Source organism: Homarus americanus, unplaced genomic scaffold (genome assembly GCF_018991925.1).
Source record: "Homarus americanus isolate GMGI-L3 unplaced genomic scaffold, GMGI_Hamer_2.0 scaffold22250, whole genome shotgun sequence".
NCBI lineage: Eukaryota > Metazoa > Arthropoda > Malacostraca > Decapoda > Nephropidae > Homarus > Homarus americanus.
Window position 1 is genome coordinate 4,354,074 of NW_024741189.1, and position 20,001 is coordinate 4,374,074.

The 20,001-nt window shown below is 43.0% G+C and overlaps 1 protein-coding gene across 2 annotated transcripts in view; it reads right to left on the minus strand.

The window, feature by feature from the left end:
• The window catches only part of LOC121875695, a 153,641-nt gene that overhangs the window by 55,915 nt on the left and 77,725 nt on the right, over positions 1-20,001 (minus strand). For both annotated transcript variants that reach the window (XM_042380326.1, XM_042380325.1), the window contains one exon: positions 7,927-8,123. In XM_042380326.1, the coding sequence (XP_042236260.1) occupies positions 7,927-8,123 (197 nt within the window). The remainder of the gene's footprint in view (positions 1-7,926; positions 8,124-20,001) is intronic.

The following is a 20,001-nucleotide window of genomic DNA, read 5'->3' on the forward strand; positions in this document are numbered from 1 at the left end:
ATATCAGGGCTGATCGACTTGAAACCACATGAATGACTCCAGTCATGTCTCACTTTAGTGTGTGTGTGTGTGTGTGTGTGTTGGGAATTTGTACACTATCAATAAATATACAGTTAATTAAAAATTTCTCAATGTTCTAATTTCCTCAATATAGCTGCATATGGCTTCAAAATTCTCCTAAGAAGTGTTCAAATTTCAAAATTTTCCCGGGGGGCTTACAGCGCCCCCCGGAACTCCCAGATGTTTAGGCTTGCTTCACTCGCCACCCCACCCTCTTGGGTAGTTATAATGAGGGGGGCCTCCACAACGAGGCTGCCCATGGGCCTCCACAGGTCTAAATCCGGCACTGCACGTAACGCTGATGGGCAACTGAAAAATTTTAAGGAGTCTTAAGACAAACCTGAAAAAGTGCCAAATATGCCCCTCACATGGGAAACAATTACTCCACATCGTAACGCCTGGAGGAGCACCACACGAGGCGTCAATACTTTCGAGTTAGCCCGACTGCATACCTAGGCAGAGAGGTGCCAACACCGGAAAGATACTTCCACCGCCCCTCCCTCACTAGATGCAGCCTTCCAGATTCCAGATGTGCAACATCTGTGGATGACCCTGCCGGCCAATTCTGAGCTCCCAAACGAAGGTGACAACCTTAATAACTTATATCATTTTATCATAGCTGGATGATCGTCATACTCGATTCCGAGTGACAACAAAGTAGGAGTAGTAGTTGAGCGTCTTATGTATCAAATGGGGGCCTTCTGTGTTGAATGATCCATTTCTTCCCTTGCCAGACTTACAGTATTTTGTGACATTATGTGTTTTGACTTTAGTCACTTCTTGACGCTCCTTTCTCGTATAACAGGCACCAAGCCCTGCCATGGCTTCAGATTGTAGCCGCTCGGCATTTGTTTTGACTTTTGAATACCACTGGTGTAAGCCTGGGGTACTCATTCTGGCAGTCTGTACTACAGTGCACAAGTGTGTTTCTGTGATCTGATTGAAATCTACCTGCTTGCTGTTTGTATGTACAGTCACAATCAAAATTTTCGAGACCCCCCTGGCTGGGTGTTCGCCGAGGCCAGGGTTGAGGTAAGGTTGGTTGATCTGACGCAGATTTGTTCAGCAATGTGGTAACGAGGCACTACGATGGTGAGGTTCACATTCCATCACCACAGCACTCCGAGACTCATAGCACACGAGCACAAGAAGGAACTTATTACGAACTTTGACATGGCATGAACGTGCATAACAAATGCATTCATAACATTGTTGCCACACATAACAATAACATATTAAGATTGGAGCACGAAAAACTTTGCCCGGTCCCAAAACACTGGCTTGGCACCACTAGATGCGAGTCCTCGTATTACACATGAATCATCAGGGCAGCATATATAAAGGGTGGCTGGCGGCCGAATTTCGTCAGTCGACAAGGTGAGGCCTATACATGAATAGTTATTACCATAACCCTGGGAATATTATGGTTTCACACATGCTATGAATTCATATATTCGTGTTTACAATACTTAATGGTGTATCAGTAACTACATTGGAGTATTTTGGCTTGGAATGTTGCAGTTCACATTAATCATGGTATCACCCAAACAATTTTTGTCTGGTCCGGAGCAGCGACTTTGCCGAAGACCTTGACCCTCAGCGTAGATGCCTGACAGTGTGTCATCATTAATGACTACTTCTTGGTCACTTGCCTTGTTTCCTGTCTACTGCTGCTTTTAGTTTTTAAATTTCACTTCATAATGTCTCGGATTATGAGAGTTACGGCACAGAGGTCACCAATATTACAATTAGTTACGCATATGATTATTTTTTTATTTTTCACCTGAATGATAAATATCTATGTTATGAATGAAAATTTGTTATGCAGGTGCATATCATATAAAAATTCGTAAAAATTTCCTTCCATGCTCGTGTGCTGTGAGTCTCGGAGTGTTGTGGTGGTGGAATGTCTGCGTCCGATCACCCAGCCTTACTTCAACCCTGGCCTCGGCGAACACCCAGCCAGGGGGGTGTCGAAACATTGGATTGTGACTGTACTCTGATACCAATCGTCGGGAAATTACCGAAGACTGGCGGGACAGCCAGTGGTAATTTGACGACGTTTGTGATATATCTCCTGCTTCTGTACATACGACCTGGCCGTTGGTAACCAATGGTGGAAACTGGGTAAGTGTGAAAGGAGGGTCGTAACACTGGTGTCAGGAGTGGGATAGCCTAGCAGTGAGATCTTAGGCAAGATGGAAAGTGAAAGTGTCCAGACCAGAAGCCAGGCCAGGCAAGGGGAGATTTCCATGGCTGATCTTATGTATTTCCTACAATCACAATGAGAAGAACAGAAGCTACTACTGGAAGAACAGAAAGAGCAACAAACAGCTTTGCAAGAACAGCTACAGGCACATTGAGAAAAGCAGAAACATGAAAATGTGCAGCTTCAAGTGAAAATGCTGGAACAACTGCAGGAACAGATAGAAGAACATAAACAACTAGAAGAACAGAGAGAAGAACAGAAGCAACACTACAGCAGATACAGGAAGAGATCGACAAGAAAATTCATGAACAGGATGAGGCTCTGCATGTGATGTGTAACAGATGGAATGATGCGTTTCGTGAGGTCCAAGTTGAAGTGGGTGAAAAATTGAAGCAGCACAAACAAAAAGTGAGTGGTAATATCACAGAGGTATGTGGAGAGCTACAGAAAGTCAGTAGCAGGATGGAAGCTCTGGAGAATTGTCTAACAGCAGGGTATCAGCCAAGATCTAGTGACCTCTGCAATTGTGACGGTGTGCTTGAAACATCGTTTGTGCACGCTCTGAGTAGAATGAACAGTGTTGAAAAATCTGGAAAATACGATGACCGTGTGGAAATTGGAAGTGTTGAGCTGAATTACAGAGCACATGTGCTCAGACCCCGAGCTACGTCAAGTGAAGTGGTGAACTATCCAAGAGAGCCAGTGAAGAAGAAACCTCAGGAATTCGATGGCAAGGTCTCCCGGGAAGCATACCAAGCACAGTTTGAGTTATTTGCTGAACAAAACGGGTGGGACGACAAGCAGTGCACAGTGCAATTAGCCACGAATCTTAAGGGCGCTGCTATGGAGGTTTTTAGCCAATTGACAGGAGCAGAGCGTAGCAGTTACATGTCACTGGTAAAGGTAATGGAACGAAGCTATGGAACCAAGCACTAAAATGGGGTTTACAGGGCCAGATTCCGTACTCGTACCCATAATCGAGGTGAAACACTACAACAGCTTCCCCAAGACCTAGAAAGTATGGCTCATCATAAGGCGTAACCTGATCTGTTAGCCGTGTTGTTGAGGGACCAGTTTGTGGAAGTATTGGATAGCACGCAGCTCAAGATTTAGCTGAAGCAGTCCCAACCTGTAACTCTACAGGAAGCTTTGTCAAGAGCCCTGGAGTTTGAATCTTATGTGAGGTCAAGTACCAAGCTTCAGGACGGAGTCTAACTCTGCCTTTAAAGCACGTAAGGGTCAAGTACAAGATTCAGAGAGATTTAAAGGAACCTGCTGATATTGTGAGAAGATTGGGCACAAAGAGGAGGACTGTTACAAGTGGAAACGGGAGCGAGAGAAAGACAATGCAGAGAAGAACATGGAGAAGAAAATGTATTGGACGTGTGGAGAAGATGGACATTTCAAAACCAGTTGCCCACAGAATTCCAAGAGAGGTAAAGCAGAGCAACCCACGAAGACGGGGAAAAATAGAGATGGCTGGTGCTCAGGGGTAACGACCAACCTGTTTCACCAGAGCCCCACTGTTGACAAAATGCATCTTAGCCACTGTAAGTAGTGTCCAGGTTGAGACTGGACGTGGTTAGTCATCAGAAACTACCTGAGACGTCGCAGCAGATGTGGGGGATAACTGGACACTGCACAGTGGATATGAGCATCAAGCTGGGAGGGAAGAAGAAGCTCTGCAGGTTTATGTAGCGGATATAGTAGACCCTTGCATCCTGGGTCTGGACTGTCTCCGACCTCGCAAGTTTCAACCGCACTGATGCATTTGAAAATAAAGGGAAAGTGGGTACCGCTGAGGACTGTGAAGCATATAAGTACTAAGGTTACAGCTATGCGGGCAGTAGTTATTCCCACTCAAGGTGCACGGTGCCTTGCATACCCTCCTGGGAGTGGTGAAGCCCGATTTTCAGCAGTGTTGCCAGGGAGAGGGGCTTTCCACGAAGTGTAGTCGCACTACGATGAAGGATGATCCAGCCGTTGCTGGGAAGGGCCTTCAGACGTTGCAGCTGGAAGACCACGATCTGCGACCTGTGGTCGAGTTGATGAGCCAGAGCTCAGTGCGACCAGCCTGGGAAATGATCTCTGGAGCAAGTCCTACGACTAAAAACCACGGGGCGCAGTGGGATGCTTTTCGGCACCAGTGGGCGACTACCAATGGCCTCAACACGTACTGGCAGACAGTACTTCCCCGAAAAATGAGGTCAGAGAACCTGAGAGAGATGCACAACAATCCAGTCAGTGGACATCTGGGAGTGAAGAAGACCCTGAGTCGCCTGCAGCAAAGGTTTTACTGGGTTGGCATGCATAAGGATGTGACAAAATGGTGCCGTTCATGCAATGTCTGCTGCGCCAAGAAGGGACCAAACCTACACATGCGTGCCCCACTGCAGTTGTATCACGCAGGCGTACCAATGGACAGGGTCGCAATGGATATTGCGATACCTCTGCCACTCACTGCAGACGGGGATAGGTACATCTGTGTGGCCATGGATTACTTCACTAAGTGGCCAGTTGCACTCGGACCAGGGCAGAAATTTTGAGTCAGCTGTGTTCAGCGAGTGCTGTAAACTGTTGGGCATAAGGAAGACTAGGAGCACTCCCCTTCGGCCACAGTGAGACGGAATGGTAGAAAAGTTTAATTGGACCTTGGGACAAGAACTGGCCAACTACTGTGTTGAGGGGCAGACAGAATGGGACCAGAAGCTGCCTGCTCTGCTGACGGCATATCGGTCGGCTGTCCACGAGTCAACTGGATACACACCGGCAAAATTGATGCTGGGTCATGAACTGCGGTTGCCAGTGGACCTGCTGATAGGTAAGACCACCTGATGAAGAACTTCCTGAAGAAACCACCAGTTACGCCAAAAGCTTCCAAGAAAGGTTGACGGAGGTCCAACTTCAAGTTCGAGGAGCTCTCGAGTTTTTGGGTGAAGTGATGAAGCGCAACCATGATGTCAAAGCAAGCCAGATCTGTTACAAGGATGGTGATAAGGTCTGGCTGTATAACCCTCTGCGGAAGAAGGGTCAGACACCGAAGTTGCAGAGTCCATGGGGAGGACCATACACTGTAGTGGAACGCCCTTTAGATGTGGCCTACAGGAGTGGGGGAAGAGGGAAGGCTCAGCCGAAGGTAGTCCACGTCAATCGTCCTTGACAGTATCATGGACCAGGGCAGTACACTTGGGAAGACTCTGAGGACCAGTCACATAAAACCGACGAGGACCAGACCGGAGATCCTGGAAGAACTCAGGGAAGTACCGATCCGGAGAACCCGACCATGTACCAGGAAAAGGAGCACCGTTCCCTCTTAGAGGAATTGGACGTGACAGGAGAGGGGGACCACTCTGAGTATGTGGCTGAGGTTGCTGCGCCAAGAGATGACTTTGACGACATCCCAGTGCGTCGGCGGCAGCATTGAAAGAGGAGGAGACCTATCAAGTTTCAGGATTATTGTGTATATAGTGAATAGTTGTATTGAGACGACACAAGAATGTAGGGAGGGGGCAGTTTTATGCCAAGGCATAATTTGGTATTACAATGTTTGTAAACTAGGTGTTCTTATTATTTTCTATCCCAAGCAGCAGCTGTTTTGGCAAGTTTTGGCGTATTATGTAAGAATTTTCTGGAATGTATTGCATCATTTTTGTTATGATTTACTTCATATTGTAAGCCTCGATGAGAGTAGAATGTCTTAGAACCTCCCAGGCATCTCTGGGTTGTGCAAGAGTGTTCTGGGATCGTATGAAGAAAGGTATATAAGCGGCAGCGGGCTGCCTAGTTGAGTTAGTCGACCGTTTCTACTCAGAGTGTAAAGTACAAGCCTAGTAGGACAACTGAAAGTGATTATCGTGCAAGTATTGTAGAATTGTTGTGAGCAATATAAAAGCGAAAAGACTAAGGAATTGTACATAGGTAGTGTGCTGACCATATATTCGAAGTGAGAAGTCCACTGTGAACAGTGTTGTGAAGAATTAGTGTCTATTGAAGACTACAGTGCACAAGTGTGTTTCTGTGACCTGGTGGAAATCTACCTGCCTGTTGTTTGTCTGTACACTAATACTATTCGTCGAGAAATTACCGAAGACTGGCGAGACAGCTAGTGGTAATTTGACGACACTTGTGATATATCTACTGCTTTTGTATATACAAACTGGCCGCTGGTAACTAGTGGTGGTAGCTGGGTAAGCGGTGAAAGGAGGGTCGTAACAATAGACAAGGATGTGGTTCTCTCAGGTTAACCCACATAACAAAATATAACTAAATACACTTGAGAGTAACAGTAAGTAAGAGGAAATAAACAAATAAGTAATAGACATTGAAAGAAATACAATTAGTACTTTATGAAAAGAAAATAATAAATATAACAAAGAAGGGCGAAGAAATAAAATTGAGTGCCAACAACCAAACATTAAAGATTTGCCCTCTTACACGGGTATCATGTTCATGTTTTCAGTTGTGGAAACTGATGAACAATATCTTCATATACTGCTCATTTTCCCCCTCGTTATCAGTTATCTCACCGGCATCTGAGTTGTATTGGTCCAATCTTCTCTCACCTTATTGTATTTTCCAGTCACGATATCTCAACTATATCCTGGTGTATATTGCCTTTCTTAATATTATCACTCCTTATTTTGTTTCTCTCTTCCCGACCTTTGCTATGCAGTCAAGCGAGGCAGGGCAGAGTAGGTGGAGCAGTCCGATGAGGTAGGGCAGGATGGGTAGTGCACGTAGGTAAGGCATGGTAGGGTGGGTGAAGCAGGGCAGGGTGGGTGGGGAAGGTAGGTGAGGGAGGGCAGGATAGGTGGGGCAGCCACGTGAGGCAGGGTAGCGAAGTGGAGTGACGTGGGCGGGGCTGGTAGTAGTATTTGCGTGACTGTTCACTAATGGAGCGGCAGCATACAAACACGTGTTATGTTGATGACTGGATCAATACTGTAATGTGTCATCACTCTGCCTCTTACACCTTCTCTGACGCCTCTCAGCTGTGTCATTACTCCTGACACTGACACCTCCTAGTTTTGTCATCGGTCCTGACACTCGCAACCTCTCTGACGACTCGCAAGTTAAGTGAGATGAAGAATAAATCTAGTGACTCAGACTCTTTTCTTAACTATATGGGGAAAACGATAACTATGAGTCTTCGGGTTAGCTAAGAATTAACTGTGTACAAAGTGTAACGGAGAATTAATTGACTCAAAAACTGAATTGGATAACTTTTCCTATGCATAGAAATCAGATGTCATACTAATAAAGTTTAAAGTTTAAGCGTTACAACACGCTTATCCATTATGATAAAATTGACAGCTCGATAGATAACTGTATTACTAGCATTTAAGTATTTCAATAATCTATCGGAAGCACTCGAGAGCTAATTTAAGGCTGATCGATTATTTTGAAAATGCCATTACCTCTCAGAGCACCGCGGGTAATGTGTCACCCAGGCGTATATGAGCGGCTGCACTCACCTCTGGACATGTGTAGGAGCACACTGACGATATAATACCCAAAAGGCTATAATATGAAAAATCCCAGCGTCGTTACTTATAATCTCATGCTATAGCTATAGAAGCAATACAAATATTGACTATATAGACAGATAAGAATACAAACCAAACAAACACACAAAAACACACACTCGATTTACTCACATCTCTGTACACAGAGGGCGGCGGACACAGTGTTGGCTGAACACAGCTCATGCACCACGCCCACGCTCACCCTGTACACAGCACACCTCAGGGTCACACCCACGTCCCCACCCATGCTGAGGTCGCCACTCATCACACCCGCACGCCCGCCGCCCACACTTCCCACGTGGTTCATCTCCCGTTGCTCATCCTCCAGCCTGGGGGAAATGCCTTAATAAGATCATGATGCAAGGACGCTGCCTGCGGTGATGTAATGGGGTGGTGTGTGTGTGTGTGTGTGTGTGTGTATCAGAGAGAGAGAGAGAGAGAGAGAGAGAGAGGCTTTAACTGTATTTAAAACTGTAGTATATACAGTGATAAAGCACAATAATAAAACAACGACCTCCATACACACTTGGCATACGTACAGACTCGAGTCGGACATTAAGATGACGTTGATACTGTACTCAGACTCCAGCAAAATGTGATATGTTCTGTCGTCCAAGCATCCAAGGCAAAATAATTAATCTACGATCCTCTGAGAATTCGAATGCTGGTCCCGACCACAGGAGCACACACATCTAAAATTTACTTGTTTATTATGGTCTATTTCGTATATGTGTTAGGCTCAAAGAGCGAAAATAACCAGAAAGCGAAATTTCGCTTTAGGTTAGGTTAAGTTAAGTTCGGTTTGGGTAAAACCCAAGTCGCAAAATCTCGCTTTCTGTGTATTTTGAAAACGTCCACAACGCCCTTTTTTTTTAGCCTAAAATATATATTTGTGTCTTTGGATGTCTAAATAAATCATGTACAACTTACACATGGGTGTACAGTAGAGTGCTGCTCAAGCACATATCTTAATAACTGTCACTTGTCTAGCTATATTTCTTTTGAAGGAGAAAAAGTAGAGTAAAATCCATTAAACCCTTGAAAAAAGTAGCAAAGAATTTCCAGGAAGCTTGAATTCTGTTGCCTCATTCAAAATTAAGTAGCATCTGAAAGTGTATGACGAGATTCAAAAACTGGATACCAGGTTTTTCCTAATTAAATGAAAATAATTCGCGAATAGCATATACCCGGTCAGAAATCCAGTTTTTACCCCTCAAAACAAAAATAACAACAATAACAAAAAAGGTTCATGTTATGTAAGATGTTAAAAACGTAAAAATATTTGACAAGTCTTTAAGAAAATACTCTTCTGTGTATATTAGAGGCAAAATTTGTATTGTTCCTAATCCTTAATGAAGAAGTGAAATAACCATTTGGGGTTCACAAGTTATGTCAAACTTATTTTTTCGTGTCGCTTAAACAAAAAGGCAGATCAGACTCAATTTACTTACGAAATATAAATATGAAAGCCACACTATCTTTAAAACACATACATGTAAATAACTCTCGCGCACATATGATTAAGCAGTGAAAGTGGTCATCTTGCTTCCCAACAATCAAACACATGAAACAAAATCGAATCTACTGTAATATACATCGGCACAAGGCTTTCTCTAGCCAGAAAATTAATGTAGTATACAAAACACGACAGATCGTCCACACAAATATAACTGTCATGGGTTGCATTGGGCCTCCTGCACAACCCATCCAAAATGTTTGTTTAGGTAGAGATAAGGTACCCGGCCAGCCGATAGGGGTGATTTCACGCCCCAAGAGTCAAAACCACATTTTAGTCAGTGGGCTTTAGACCTTGGGTGAGAGTAGACCTCCTGCTCCGCGGATTTAGAACAGGGGCCATACAGTCTTACCAGTGCTACGAGTCTGTGTGTGCAAATCCCCTTAGATTGTTGTCAAGTCCAGCGAAAAGTTAACACACCCTGTAAAGGAAGTGATCACTGGTGAGGGCCTGTTTGCTACAAGAGCACTCCAGGCCGGCCTAATAGATCTAACGATTAATTCTCCAGGTTGACAAACTCTCCCTTATAACTTACGGTACTGTGGCGCGAATGTGAGTGACTGACCTATCCATGCAAATTATAAGTCCAGTGTATGGAACTGTGCCAAATAAACGTAAGTGCAATTATCTGCCCGTATCTGTGACCCCTCTATTATTATTATTATTATTATTACCAAAGGTAATGACTGATTGGTTATGACAAAGTATAACCAATAACTTAGATGGATGTTGGAAGTTAATGAAATTCATTAAATCATCATTTATCAAGTTCACAACGCATTGAATGCCGGAAGCAGAGTGAAATTCTCAGTAGTGATACACCATACTCTCCTGGGTGAGAAATCAGTGTGAAGGTATCTGAGTTCTACGGTAAGAAAACCACTTTTTTGCATTTAAAACCTAACAATAACACACGTAAAATTTGCAACATTTTCAGACTCGAGCAGTAGAGTAAGGCCCTACATGTAGTTATTTACATTTATTTAAAGAGAAAAGAGAGAAAAGAAGACCAAGAATATGTACAGTCAGATTGTGAGAAGTTTCCAAATGTTCGTATATTTGCTTAAGTAATGAAGAAATTATATTAATGAATTGGCAACTCAACTGCAACGAGGAACGAGGACTGCCACAAGCTTCTCAGATAAAATTTTCTTCATTTTTTAAGCAAATATAAGAACAGTTGGAAACTTCTTATGACCTTAAATAACAATGAATAGTTTATTATTCTAATACTCTACCTTTGGTTTGTTTAATAATTATCCTGACAGTGATACAGCTTAAAATAGGTCCACCAATCACAATCATCTTTACATACAGCCTTACTTTACCAAGTATTGCCAGGTAAAATTCCGAGCACGAGATTCAGGGTGGGGTTGGTGCATCTTTGGCTGACTGTACATACAGTATATTAAATGTTAAATATTAAAATCCCGTGAAACAAAAATAAATTTTCTAAAAAGTCTCTGTATAAGTTGCCTGCGTGGAAAACGATTGACATTACAAAATTTATATGTTTGTAATGTTTGACGTTGAAAGGTTAATATCAGGGCGCTTACCATGGCAGAAATCAAAATTTCTCTGACATTGCCAAAACCAGTTAGGCAACACACTGGTTACATTCTGTCGTTCAGGTGGTTTTTTTCTAATTTAAAAAAGGAGTTGGATGCCATACACATTGCTACATTGTTCACGTAAAGAATCCCGATTTCTCTAAACAGAGAGAGAGAGCGCGAGAGTTACCACCATAGCAGTTTTCAAACCCTTTAAAATCTCAGCCACAGCAGTTCCTTGTATCTTACAGTTACCCGCACTTCTTAAGTTAAATGCTCCCCAACTATCCAGCATGTTTGGTTAATTTCGTTACGGTAGTTACATCTCTCAGTGACTGTGCCGTTGTCACCCCTGGCATCAGGCAGTCTCCTAAATATGACTTAAGAGAAGTTTATAGATACATCAGAGGACATTACTCAGTAAAGTGTTTATATCGGGAGCTGGCAGATACCGGCACCACTATAGGGGTCACAGCTGAAGGTTGATGAATCAACAAGTTGAGAAAGCTGCCGGGAGCATCCGGGCATAAAAGCGTTCTGCCATTTCTTTGCAAGGTCGTTACGTAATAGATGTTCCATTCCGGTATCGCTTATAATACTCAATGATACTTCACACACACTTTGATGATCAAACTCATCGCCCGGTAATTGTTCGTGCATTGTTGGAATATAGGACTCTCATATGCCATTTTCCAATTTGCTGGGGGCCTTTTGCTCATCCATGCATATGCAGAACGGGATTTTAAGGGGCTCTGCGATGCATACTATCAGAGCCAGGTTTCTTATGTACCTTGAGAGTGGGGAATTTAGTTCTAATATAATTTGAGAACTCAACGTACGTTAATGCTGTGTCAAACCGTTTATCCTAAAACGAAGGGAGATTGTTGGAATTCTTGTGAACATTGAGGAAAATAATTAATCTAATACTTCCGCCTTGTCCTGATTTGAGTTCTCGTAGCTACCATTCTCGGTCTCAGATTTGATGCGCCCACTCGTTTCTTTAATTTCAAATTTTCCTAACGGTAGAATGCCTTAAGGTTTGACAACCTAATATGCAATCCGCCTCCAAAACTTAGTCCATGGGCCAGGTATCACCCCCCGCCCCCCCCATCCCCTTGGGGATTTTTGGAGACCATGTTTTTTGGGTTGTCTGAGCCATGTATTTTCAGTATCTGCTTGTCTGCCAGACATATTCCGCTGGAATAAGAAGTAGGCTCATGTTATGTAAGAGCAACATGACGTTCAAATCTTCGCAACCTGACAGCCGGATACATTGACAGAGGCAATAAAAAGCTGTTTTGATCTATTTTTGCTAGAATAAAAAAGAGATGTGTTTTGCATTTCACAGTTATTGTTCATCTTTTAGATATGGCTTTACTCAAAGTTGAGACTGGCGAAATAAATTTATAAAGTCTAGTTTTCCTACTCACTTATGCATTCAAAAAAACTATCTTGACCTGTTTTACTAAAATTGAACTTAATGTATTTCACATTGGGGTAAATTTGCATATGTGGGCCCCATTCCAACCTAATTCGCGCAATATTTCGGTGACCGTCCGTTTTCGACGGAAATGCCATAGAAGAAAAATGTCTTGGAATAGTCTGAACTATGTGAAAAACGTATTATTAATAAATAAATTGCGTTGGGCCCACTAATGCAATAATACACACATTTGACAATTTTTACGAGTTTCATTCATCTTCAAGTTTAACAAATACTTAGTGGAAATGTAGTCAGTATCAAAAGACCAGGTATGATTTTACTCGGTTGAAATTGAAAAAAAATATACAAAATCTAGTCATCATGTTCAAAGAAGCAGTTCTTGAGATAAAAAAAATCACCCTCCTCTGTCTTTTCTGTGCGTCTCTATCAACACATCAACCAACACTTGTGGCATAGCGGCACCTTCTGTTCACATGAACTCCAATTTTTCATCTGCAAGTTCCCAACCAAGAGCTTCTGGTGGAGGAATCGCTTGGGTTAATTTGGCTGCCTGATTCCATAAATGATCTGGATAATTAGCCCTTTTTATGCGCATTTTCAGGGGATCCCTGCGAGGAGGAAGGAGGCACATGTCCACTCCCTCGCAACTTGTCAGCAATGCTCCGTGTTTGCTGCTGAATCGTTCCAGGAATTTCTTGTGCCTCAGTTTATTGATATCTTTTGTTGATAATCCTTCATAGAGAAGGCACGTAAAATGCTCAAGTCCAGCAAACACAATGTCAAGAATATCTTCAGAATTCCCAAATTGTGAGAATGTGTCAAGAAACTCGAGATGTTGCCTGTGGATCTTCATATTTGTAATCATTCCCTTCTGACAAATGCACTCATGGTATCACAACCACTGAATGCATATACTGCAGGAAGAACTTGATAGATATCTTCCCCACATTCTTAACCACGCATTGTATGTCAATTGTAATATATAAAGAAAAAGAGATGATAGTGTCAAACAAGCAAAGGCTGAATAACTGAGCCAGCATAACACAAACTGAACTAACTGGAATCTACTTAGCTACAGACTACTTTAAAGAAAATGGAAGTGGGGTGATATTCTGTGACTCTCAAAGTGCTTTGAAATCAATGAACAGCACGTCAGGTTCTATGTCTAAAGTTGTATGTGATATTAAAAGAAATGTGATAACTACCAATGAGAACAACTCTCGTATCGAATTTGTGTGGATTCTGTCCCATGTCGGAATTAGGTATCATGACCGTGCTGATAGACTGGCCAGAAATAGACTGAGAAATGCAGAGAAACCTGGCAGTTGTAGCATTAGTGAATATGACGAATTTTGTGACAAGAGGTACCGGTATGGCCAGCAAAAGGACAGAACCAGACAATGTGATGTAGTCGTGGCCAGAATTTGGCTAGGATACAGACACATCTGGCAGGTTAGCAACGTTGTACCCATACCGGAACACTCAGCATTTACGTAAACTTTGTGATAAACCTTTAAAGCATACACTTGAACACTATATTATTGAATGTGACACTGTCAAAGACTTCAGGCCACCTGACTTATTGTATCTTGAACTTTGTAATTACTACATTGAATCGGGGGTGCTTGAGGACATTCTTGCTGTTTATCCCAAATTTGCATGGCAGCGAACAGTGACATCACCCACATGACTCTGACCTATATATACTGTTAATGAATATGAGGTATTTCTTTGTGTATGAACCTCTGTCCTGCGTGGCAGTGAGAAGGGATACCACCCTCAGTGTCAAGACCTGATTAAACTACTCATCATAGGCAAACTGTACTCCAAGCTTTGTCAATAAATTTGTTAAACTTAAAATTGTATGTCTATGAGTCTTCTTTTGTTGCCACCGTCCACAAAACATGAGTGAAACTCCATCAGTTGATACATCCTTTTTCTCACCACTTCAGTACGCCTGAGTCCTTCGTTTTCTCTTATGGGCAACTATCTGTGCAAGTGGGGGTCGATATGCTCCGAAATTTTACGTGTGACGAGTGTCAGCTCTCATATACCAAAATTTATCGTCCATGGTCTCATATTGTTTCTCACAAAGTATGCATAGACAGTTGTTTTAGCTAGTACCTCAGAGACTCTGATATTTCTTAATACCTCATATGGTGTTCAGAGATTTGAAATTAAGAGTGAATTAATTTATTGCGCATTAAATCAGATATACATACAGTGAGAGAAAGCATTCTAAGTGTATTGAGTATATGTTGAAGGCATCATATATCTTTATGTGTTAAGACGATGTGTTTTGAGTACCCATCCGCCACCAATTCAAAACTGAAGCCATATCTTTTTTGATCTATGAACATCAGAGAATCCGATGAGAGTACTGAAATTGATGTCAGTCTTGTATTATAGAAAGTAAATAGTTTTCTAAAATGTAAACAGTCTATTGCTTATCGCTGGAAACTTATCGGTAAAATCTCATTATCTCATCGCGAAGCTCCACCTACAATACACTGCCATTCTTAGTACTTGACGTCAGTTTAATCCTTGCATTTGAAAGCTCGGTCACTGCTTAATTTAAAAAGTTTGATATAAGAAAATTAACATAAGCTCATAGCCTGATTTTGACAAGCCGGTGTGTACAGTAAAGGAGTCTGATGAATATATCTTTAAGTTCCGACTTGGTAACTCACTCTCAAGCCTCTGCTTGTACGCCAGGACGACATCCATCTCCAGAACGGATAGCATCGTGTAACACGGTGGTGCGGTGAGCTGAAATCTCACATACAGCCAACCGCTCAGAGGAGGTGGCCAGTAGGTGTTCCCTGTCCACCTGTTGATCTCACGTCTGGTGGGGTAAACACGACCAGCTCAAAAGCATTATTATGAGTCTATCACAATAAGCAGAGTTACTTATTGGGTGTGTTATTCATCTGAGTATCCATGTATGTAGTTTCCTCATTTTTATGGGGTCTGGAGTGAGCAAGAGTATGAGGGTAGCCACTTTACTTCTTGGCGAATGTCACAAAGTAGCGCAGGGAGCTATTAGTCCTGGTGCTATTGAGGTATTAGTGTGATGCTATTGTAATGACCACGGTCGTACATGTTAGTTAACGTAAAATCAGACGATTCTTAATACGCTAAACAACCCACAAAGCATGTACAGTAGCTATGCCTTCTTTATTGAATCCCCCATCTGAGGCGTCCATTTTCTCATCGTTTCAGGACGTCTGAGTCCTCCGTTTTCTCTCAATCTTAGAGTGCACCCTAGACCTCGTTATTCCTTTGTATAACGACACAAAATTTGAAATTGCAACGGTAGTTGTATATATTAAGGCAAATACATATGCCTGATTACAGATGAAACATTCAAGATTCCTTATGAGTGATGTTGAAAGCTTCAACTGTCTTTATTGTTAGTAAAACTTGTCAAGTAAGTGAATGTCGAGCCTACCAGTATGAGTGGCATGTCCTTATATCGTCCCTGGGAATAGCCATGAGTTTCCAATTGCTACTGAAGTTAGATTATTTTGATGCCCAAACATCAGAGAATCTGATGTTTGTAGTTTAGTTAGTGTTAGTTGTCTATTTAAGAAAGTCATTAATCTCCTGAAAAGATTCTGTCAAACTCATAATCTCCAAGACCTAACGGCTCCCCATGAAGAGTTCTTCGTTTGTAGTTTTGCGGTTTCCGGAAAAGTAGTGTTGTTAGTGTGTGTATTTGACGTCCATTTCACTTTTTCTTCGCAAGCTCAATCTCAGATTAGATTATAAAAATAGACATAAGAAATTCACCTGACCCCTTGACACTGATTTTCATAGTTGTGTGTACAGCGACTGAGTTGAATAGAATTTCTGTCGTTTGTGAAATTAGCCTTTCTGGCATGCCTGCATAGGCCTGAGCTGCCCGAGGCCCGTAAATAAACGAATGCACGAGGAAGACTCACACGCTCGTGACTTCCTCAATGCATCTCCAGGTATGTGAACGATTGTTTCCCGCCGTCTTGTTAAGTCAGTTTAACTCAGTCGAATTTTGTGAATATCAGAGTTCATGTTTTAAAATAGTGAAATGATCATGTGCCAAGTATAATTAAAGTAAAGTAAGTATCCTCTGTATTTTTGCCAGAGGTATAGTTATGTGTAGTTGAGTTAGACATTTTGACACACTCATGACTCTTCCTCAACACATTTCCAGGCACTGTCTGTTTTGTCACCACTACCGAGGTTCGGTAGCCGCCTATGGGCGGCTACATTGAAGGATGTCTTTAATATGGCGAAATTAGAATCTGAGGACAGGAGCTGCTCCTGTCCTGAGGAGCACCCAGGGAACACCGTGCTAAGACACTGATCGAGTCTACTCCAGGGGGCGCAACTAGCATACGAGCTTCTGCTGTTTGTGTAGTAAACGACCCCCGCGACCAGTGGACTCAGTCTTGTCCGGTTCACCAATCTTGGTTATATGTACCGAGTAGTGTTGGTATCCAGGATTGGGGATAATTAGCAAAAATAAAGTTATCCCATGTTGAGTATTGAGCCCATGAATATTGGTTTTACCAGTAATAACGTTTGTTATGTTGGTTGTAAGTACATCATTCATATGTACTACCAGCTGAGTCCTACCTATTATTGTTGTACCTGATTGGGGATAATTAGCAAACATATAGTTATCCCATGTTGAGTATTGACCCATAAATATTGATATGACCAGTAATAACCTTTGTTATGTGGGTTGTGAGTACATCATTCATATGTACTACCGACTGAGTTCTAGTTAAAGTGTCATGTTGTTCATTCCGAAATAGCATGATGTGCGAAATAATATCTTAATTTGGGATATTGTCAAGTGTGTCATATAAATATCTGCATTGACAATGAAATAATATAATGATTGTTTAATGTTGTAACCAAGAATTGAAGATCTAGTTTGCTACTTGTAAAGTGAGACCTAAGTGGTCCAGTCTTGTCTGAGTGTACGTAATTAACATCTTATTCACTCCTTATGTAAATAAATATTGAATTAGTAAACTACGAGTATCACCACTCTATCCATTCTAACATTTGGTTCTCAGAAAATAACTATTGTAACTCACATGCCCAGAAGCTCGCTAGCACGCTACCTAACAGTTCAATGAGATATGTTATATTATAATAAAAGTCTGGGTGGTGGCAGGCTACTGCTGTAAGTATAAAAAGTGTTATAGTAAGAATGACATGGTTTTCCCAAACTATTCCATGGTATAGAATAATACTTAAGCAGGATAATAAATTGAGAGAAAGAAAGTATATAAAATTCAGAAAATACAATATTAAATATGACAGAAGGAATAAAGTGTAGAAAAGAATATTGACTTAGAAAATATAAGCAAAGAAATATAAGATAGATACTTATAGACAGAAAGACTAAGAAAATAAGATTAATATAAAATATAGATATGAAGTGTATAATATGGACACAAAGTAGTACCTTAAGCTGTGTATTCTTATATTACTCTATTAATTATGTATAGTAAAGTATTACAGAACATGTATTAATCCTATGTAATATTTCCATTTATTATGCACCATGTTATGTATGTGAATTATCATATTTACATTTTATGTATTCAGCTTGTGAATGCTGGCATCTGTACATGCCAGCGCGGAGTGATACAAAGAGTGGAGATCACCAGTCCTTATGGCGTGGAAGCGAGTTTCTTTGTCCATCTGTATTCATCTCCCGTACGAGAATAAGAACCTATTTTCAAAATAACAAGTGTTTGTGTATACCCTCAGTAGTGTAGAACATTTTGGGGGTACCAAAGACAAACATAGATGGCGCAGTGAGATTTCTCAGTGAGATACAGAGTGGACCAAGCCTTCCCGCCGGACTGTGTTAATGGCGTCTCATCTTCAGCTTCAAGGATTTACAGCCAGACTACAAGCCTCAGGACTTACAGTGTTGTGAAGTGCTATGCTGTGTACAGTGCTGTGCTGTGAAGTGAAGTGTTTTGTGAAGTGCTGTGTTGTGTATTTTAATCAGAATTGTCTGTGCAAACTGCAGTCAGATGACTGAGGGAGCTTGCCCAGCAGTACGTCCGCTCCCACCTCCGGTCATTGGGTAACTGAGGACAACTTCGGTTCAGTGAGCGACTCTGCCCAGCTGCCACTACGCGCACCAAGTCTCCCGGCAACGAGCCATACACACACACACATGCACTCACAAGCCCACTTTATATTAAAATCTTGCGAATTACTTTAGACTTCTGTAATTCTGTGCATAGATTACGAGGGGTTGACCCGGTCTTTGGCAAAGATAGAGTACAGAAGCTGTCGGCATGTCTCACAGGGATCAAAATGATACCTTGGACGATGGGGTTATGAGTTTAAGTTTGGGAGACCTCTCCCCACCCACACTCAGGCCCCACGCTCCCCACAGTGACAACGCCCAATCACCCACAGAATCTCCTCGTTCGTCGCGAGCAAACTCTCCTGCGGTGCCTGCGTCCACAGATCTCCTTCAACTGATTAAGTGGATGGAAACTTCTCGATGCCAGGACTATGTTGCAAGGAGAGAAGAGGAAGAAATTCGGTACAGAAAGTCTGAAAGACGACGCTGAAGGTTACTAGTGTGCCCTGAAGAATGCAGTGATGGCTAGGGAAACACTGAGTAACACTGAGTTCGTTTATTGTGGATGAGAGAAATACAAGTGGTGACATGCATGTGCCATGCACGGCTCACACAGTCAGACTAAGGCTGCCTTGCCATATGGTAGCCTCGGGGCAATGTTGCCACATAACACGTGCAGTGTTGCCACGTGATAATATATATAAATGCTACTCGGCACAGTAGCTTATGTACAGGGTTGCTACTCGGCACAGTAGCTTATATACATAACCTACATCTCCCTCCCCCCTCACGCTCATAGTCTTTGTCTTGAGCGGACTTCTTAGTCCTAAGTCGCTCCGAGCGTCGAGGTGCACTGTGGGGCGGATCCTCGTGAGGTGTAGGTGACTCGTCCTCGGTCAGGGGGCCAGCAGCAGGGGGTGGGGCTGGCCGGAGGAAGCGGCGGTTCCTCCACCAGACACGGCCACTCGGCATCCTGACCTTGTAGTCCCGCGACCGGCCGACGCCCATCACTATGCCAACCTTGTGCCGACGTGTCGTCGTCGGGTCCTGGACGCGAACAAGGGCACCAATCTCCAGCGGCTGAAGAGGGCGGGCACGGTCGTCATACCGAGCCTTGGCGTCCTGGGCACGTGTAGCGGTGCGGCGGTAGCAGCTCTCGGCTTTGGTCTGCCAGTCCTTCGCAAAGGCCTTGGCGTGTGTAGGAACGCAAGAGCGGAGAGGGTGACCATACAGGATCTGGGCAGGGGTAGCCCTGAGGCGTGTGGTCGATTCCAGCCTCCTGATGTGACTCGGCTGCTGCTTGGGGCTGCGTGGGCCATCTGGAGGGGGCTGCGTGCGAACCACCCCGAGGGAAGTGCGCTGCTTTCCTCCTCGTCTCGGGCTTTTGGGCTTGGGTTGGCGGCAGCACTTGTCGTAGTGTCCATAGCGACCGCAGGCCTGACACTTGCGGCCTCGTGCAGGGCACCTGTCTGTGTTAGACCAGTGGCCCCTACGGTCACATCCACGACACAGTGCGTCGGCGGCCGGGCAAGTCTTGGGGCTGTGCTGCTTTCCACAGCTGCCACAGGAAGCACTAGGCAGAGGCGTGGAAGAA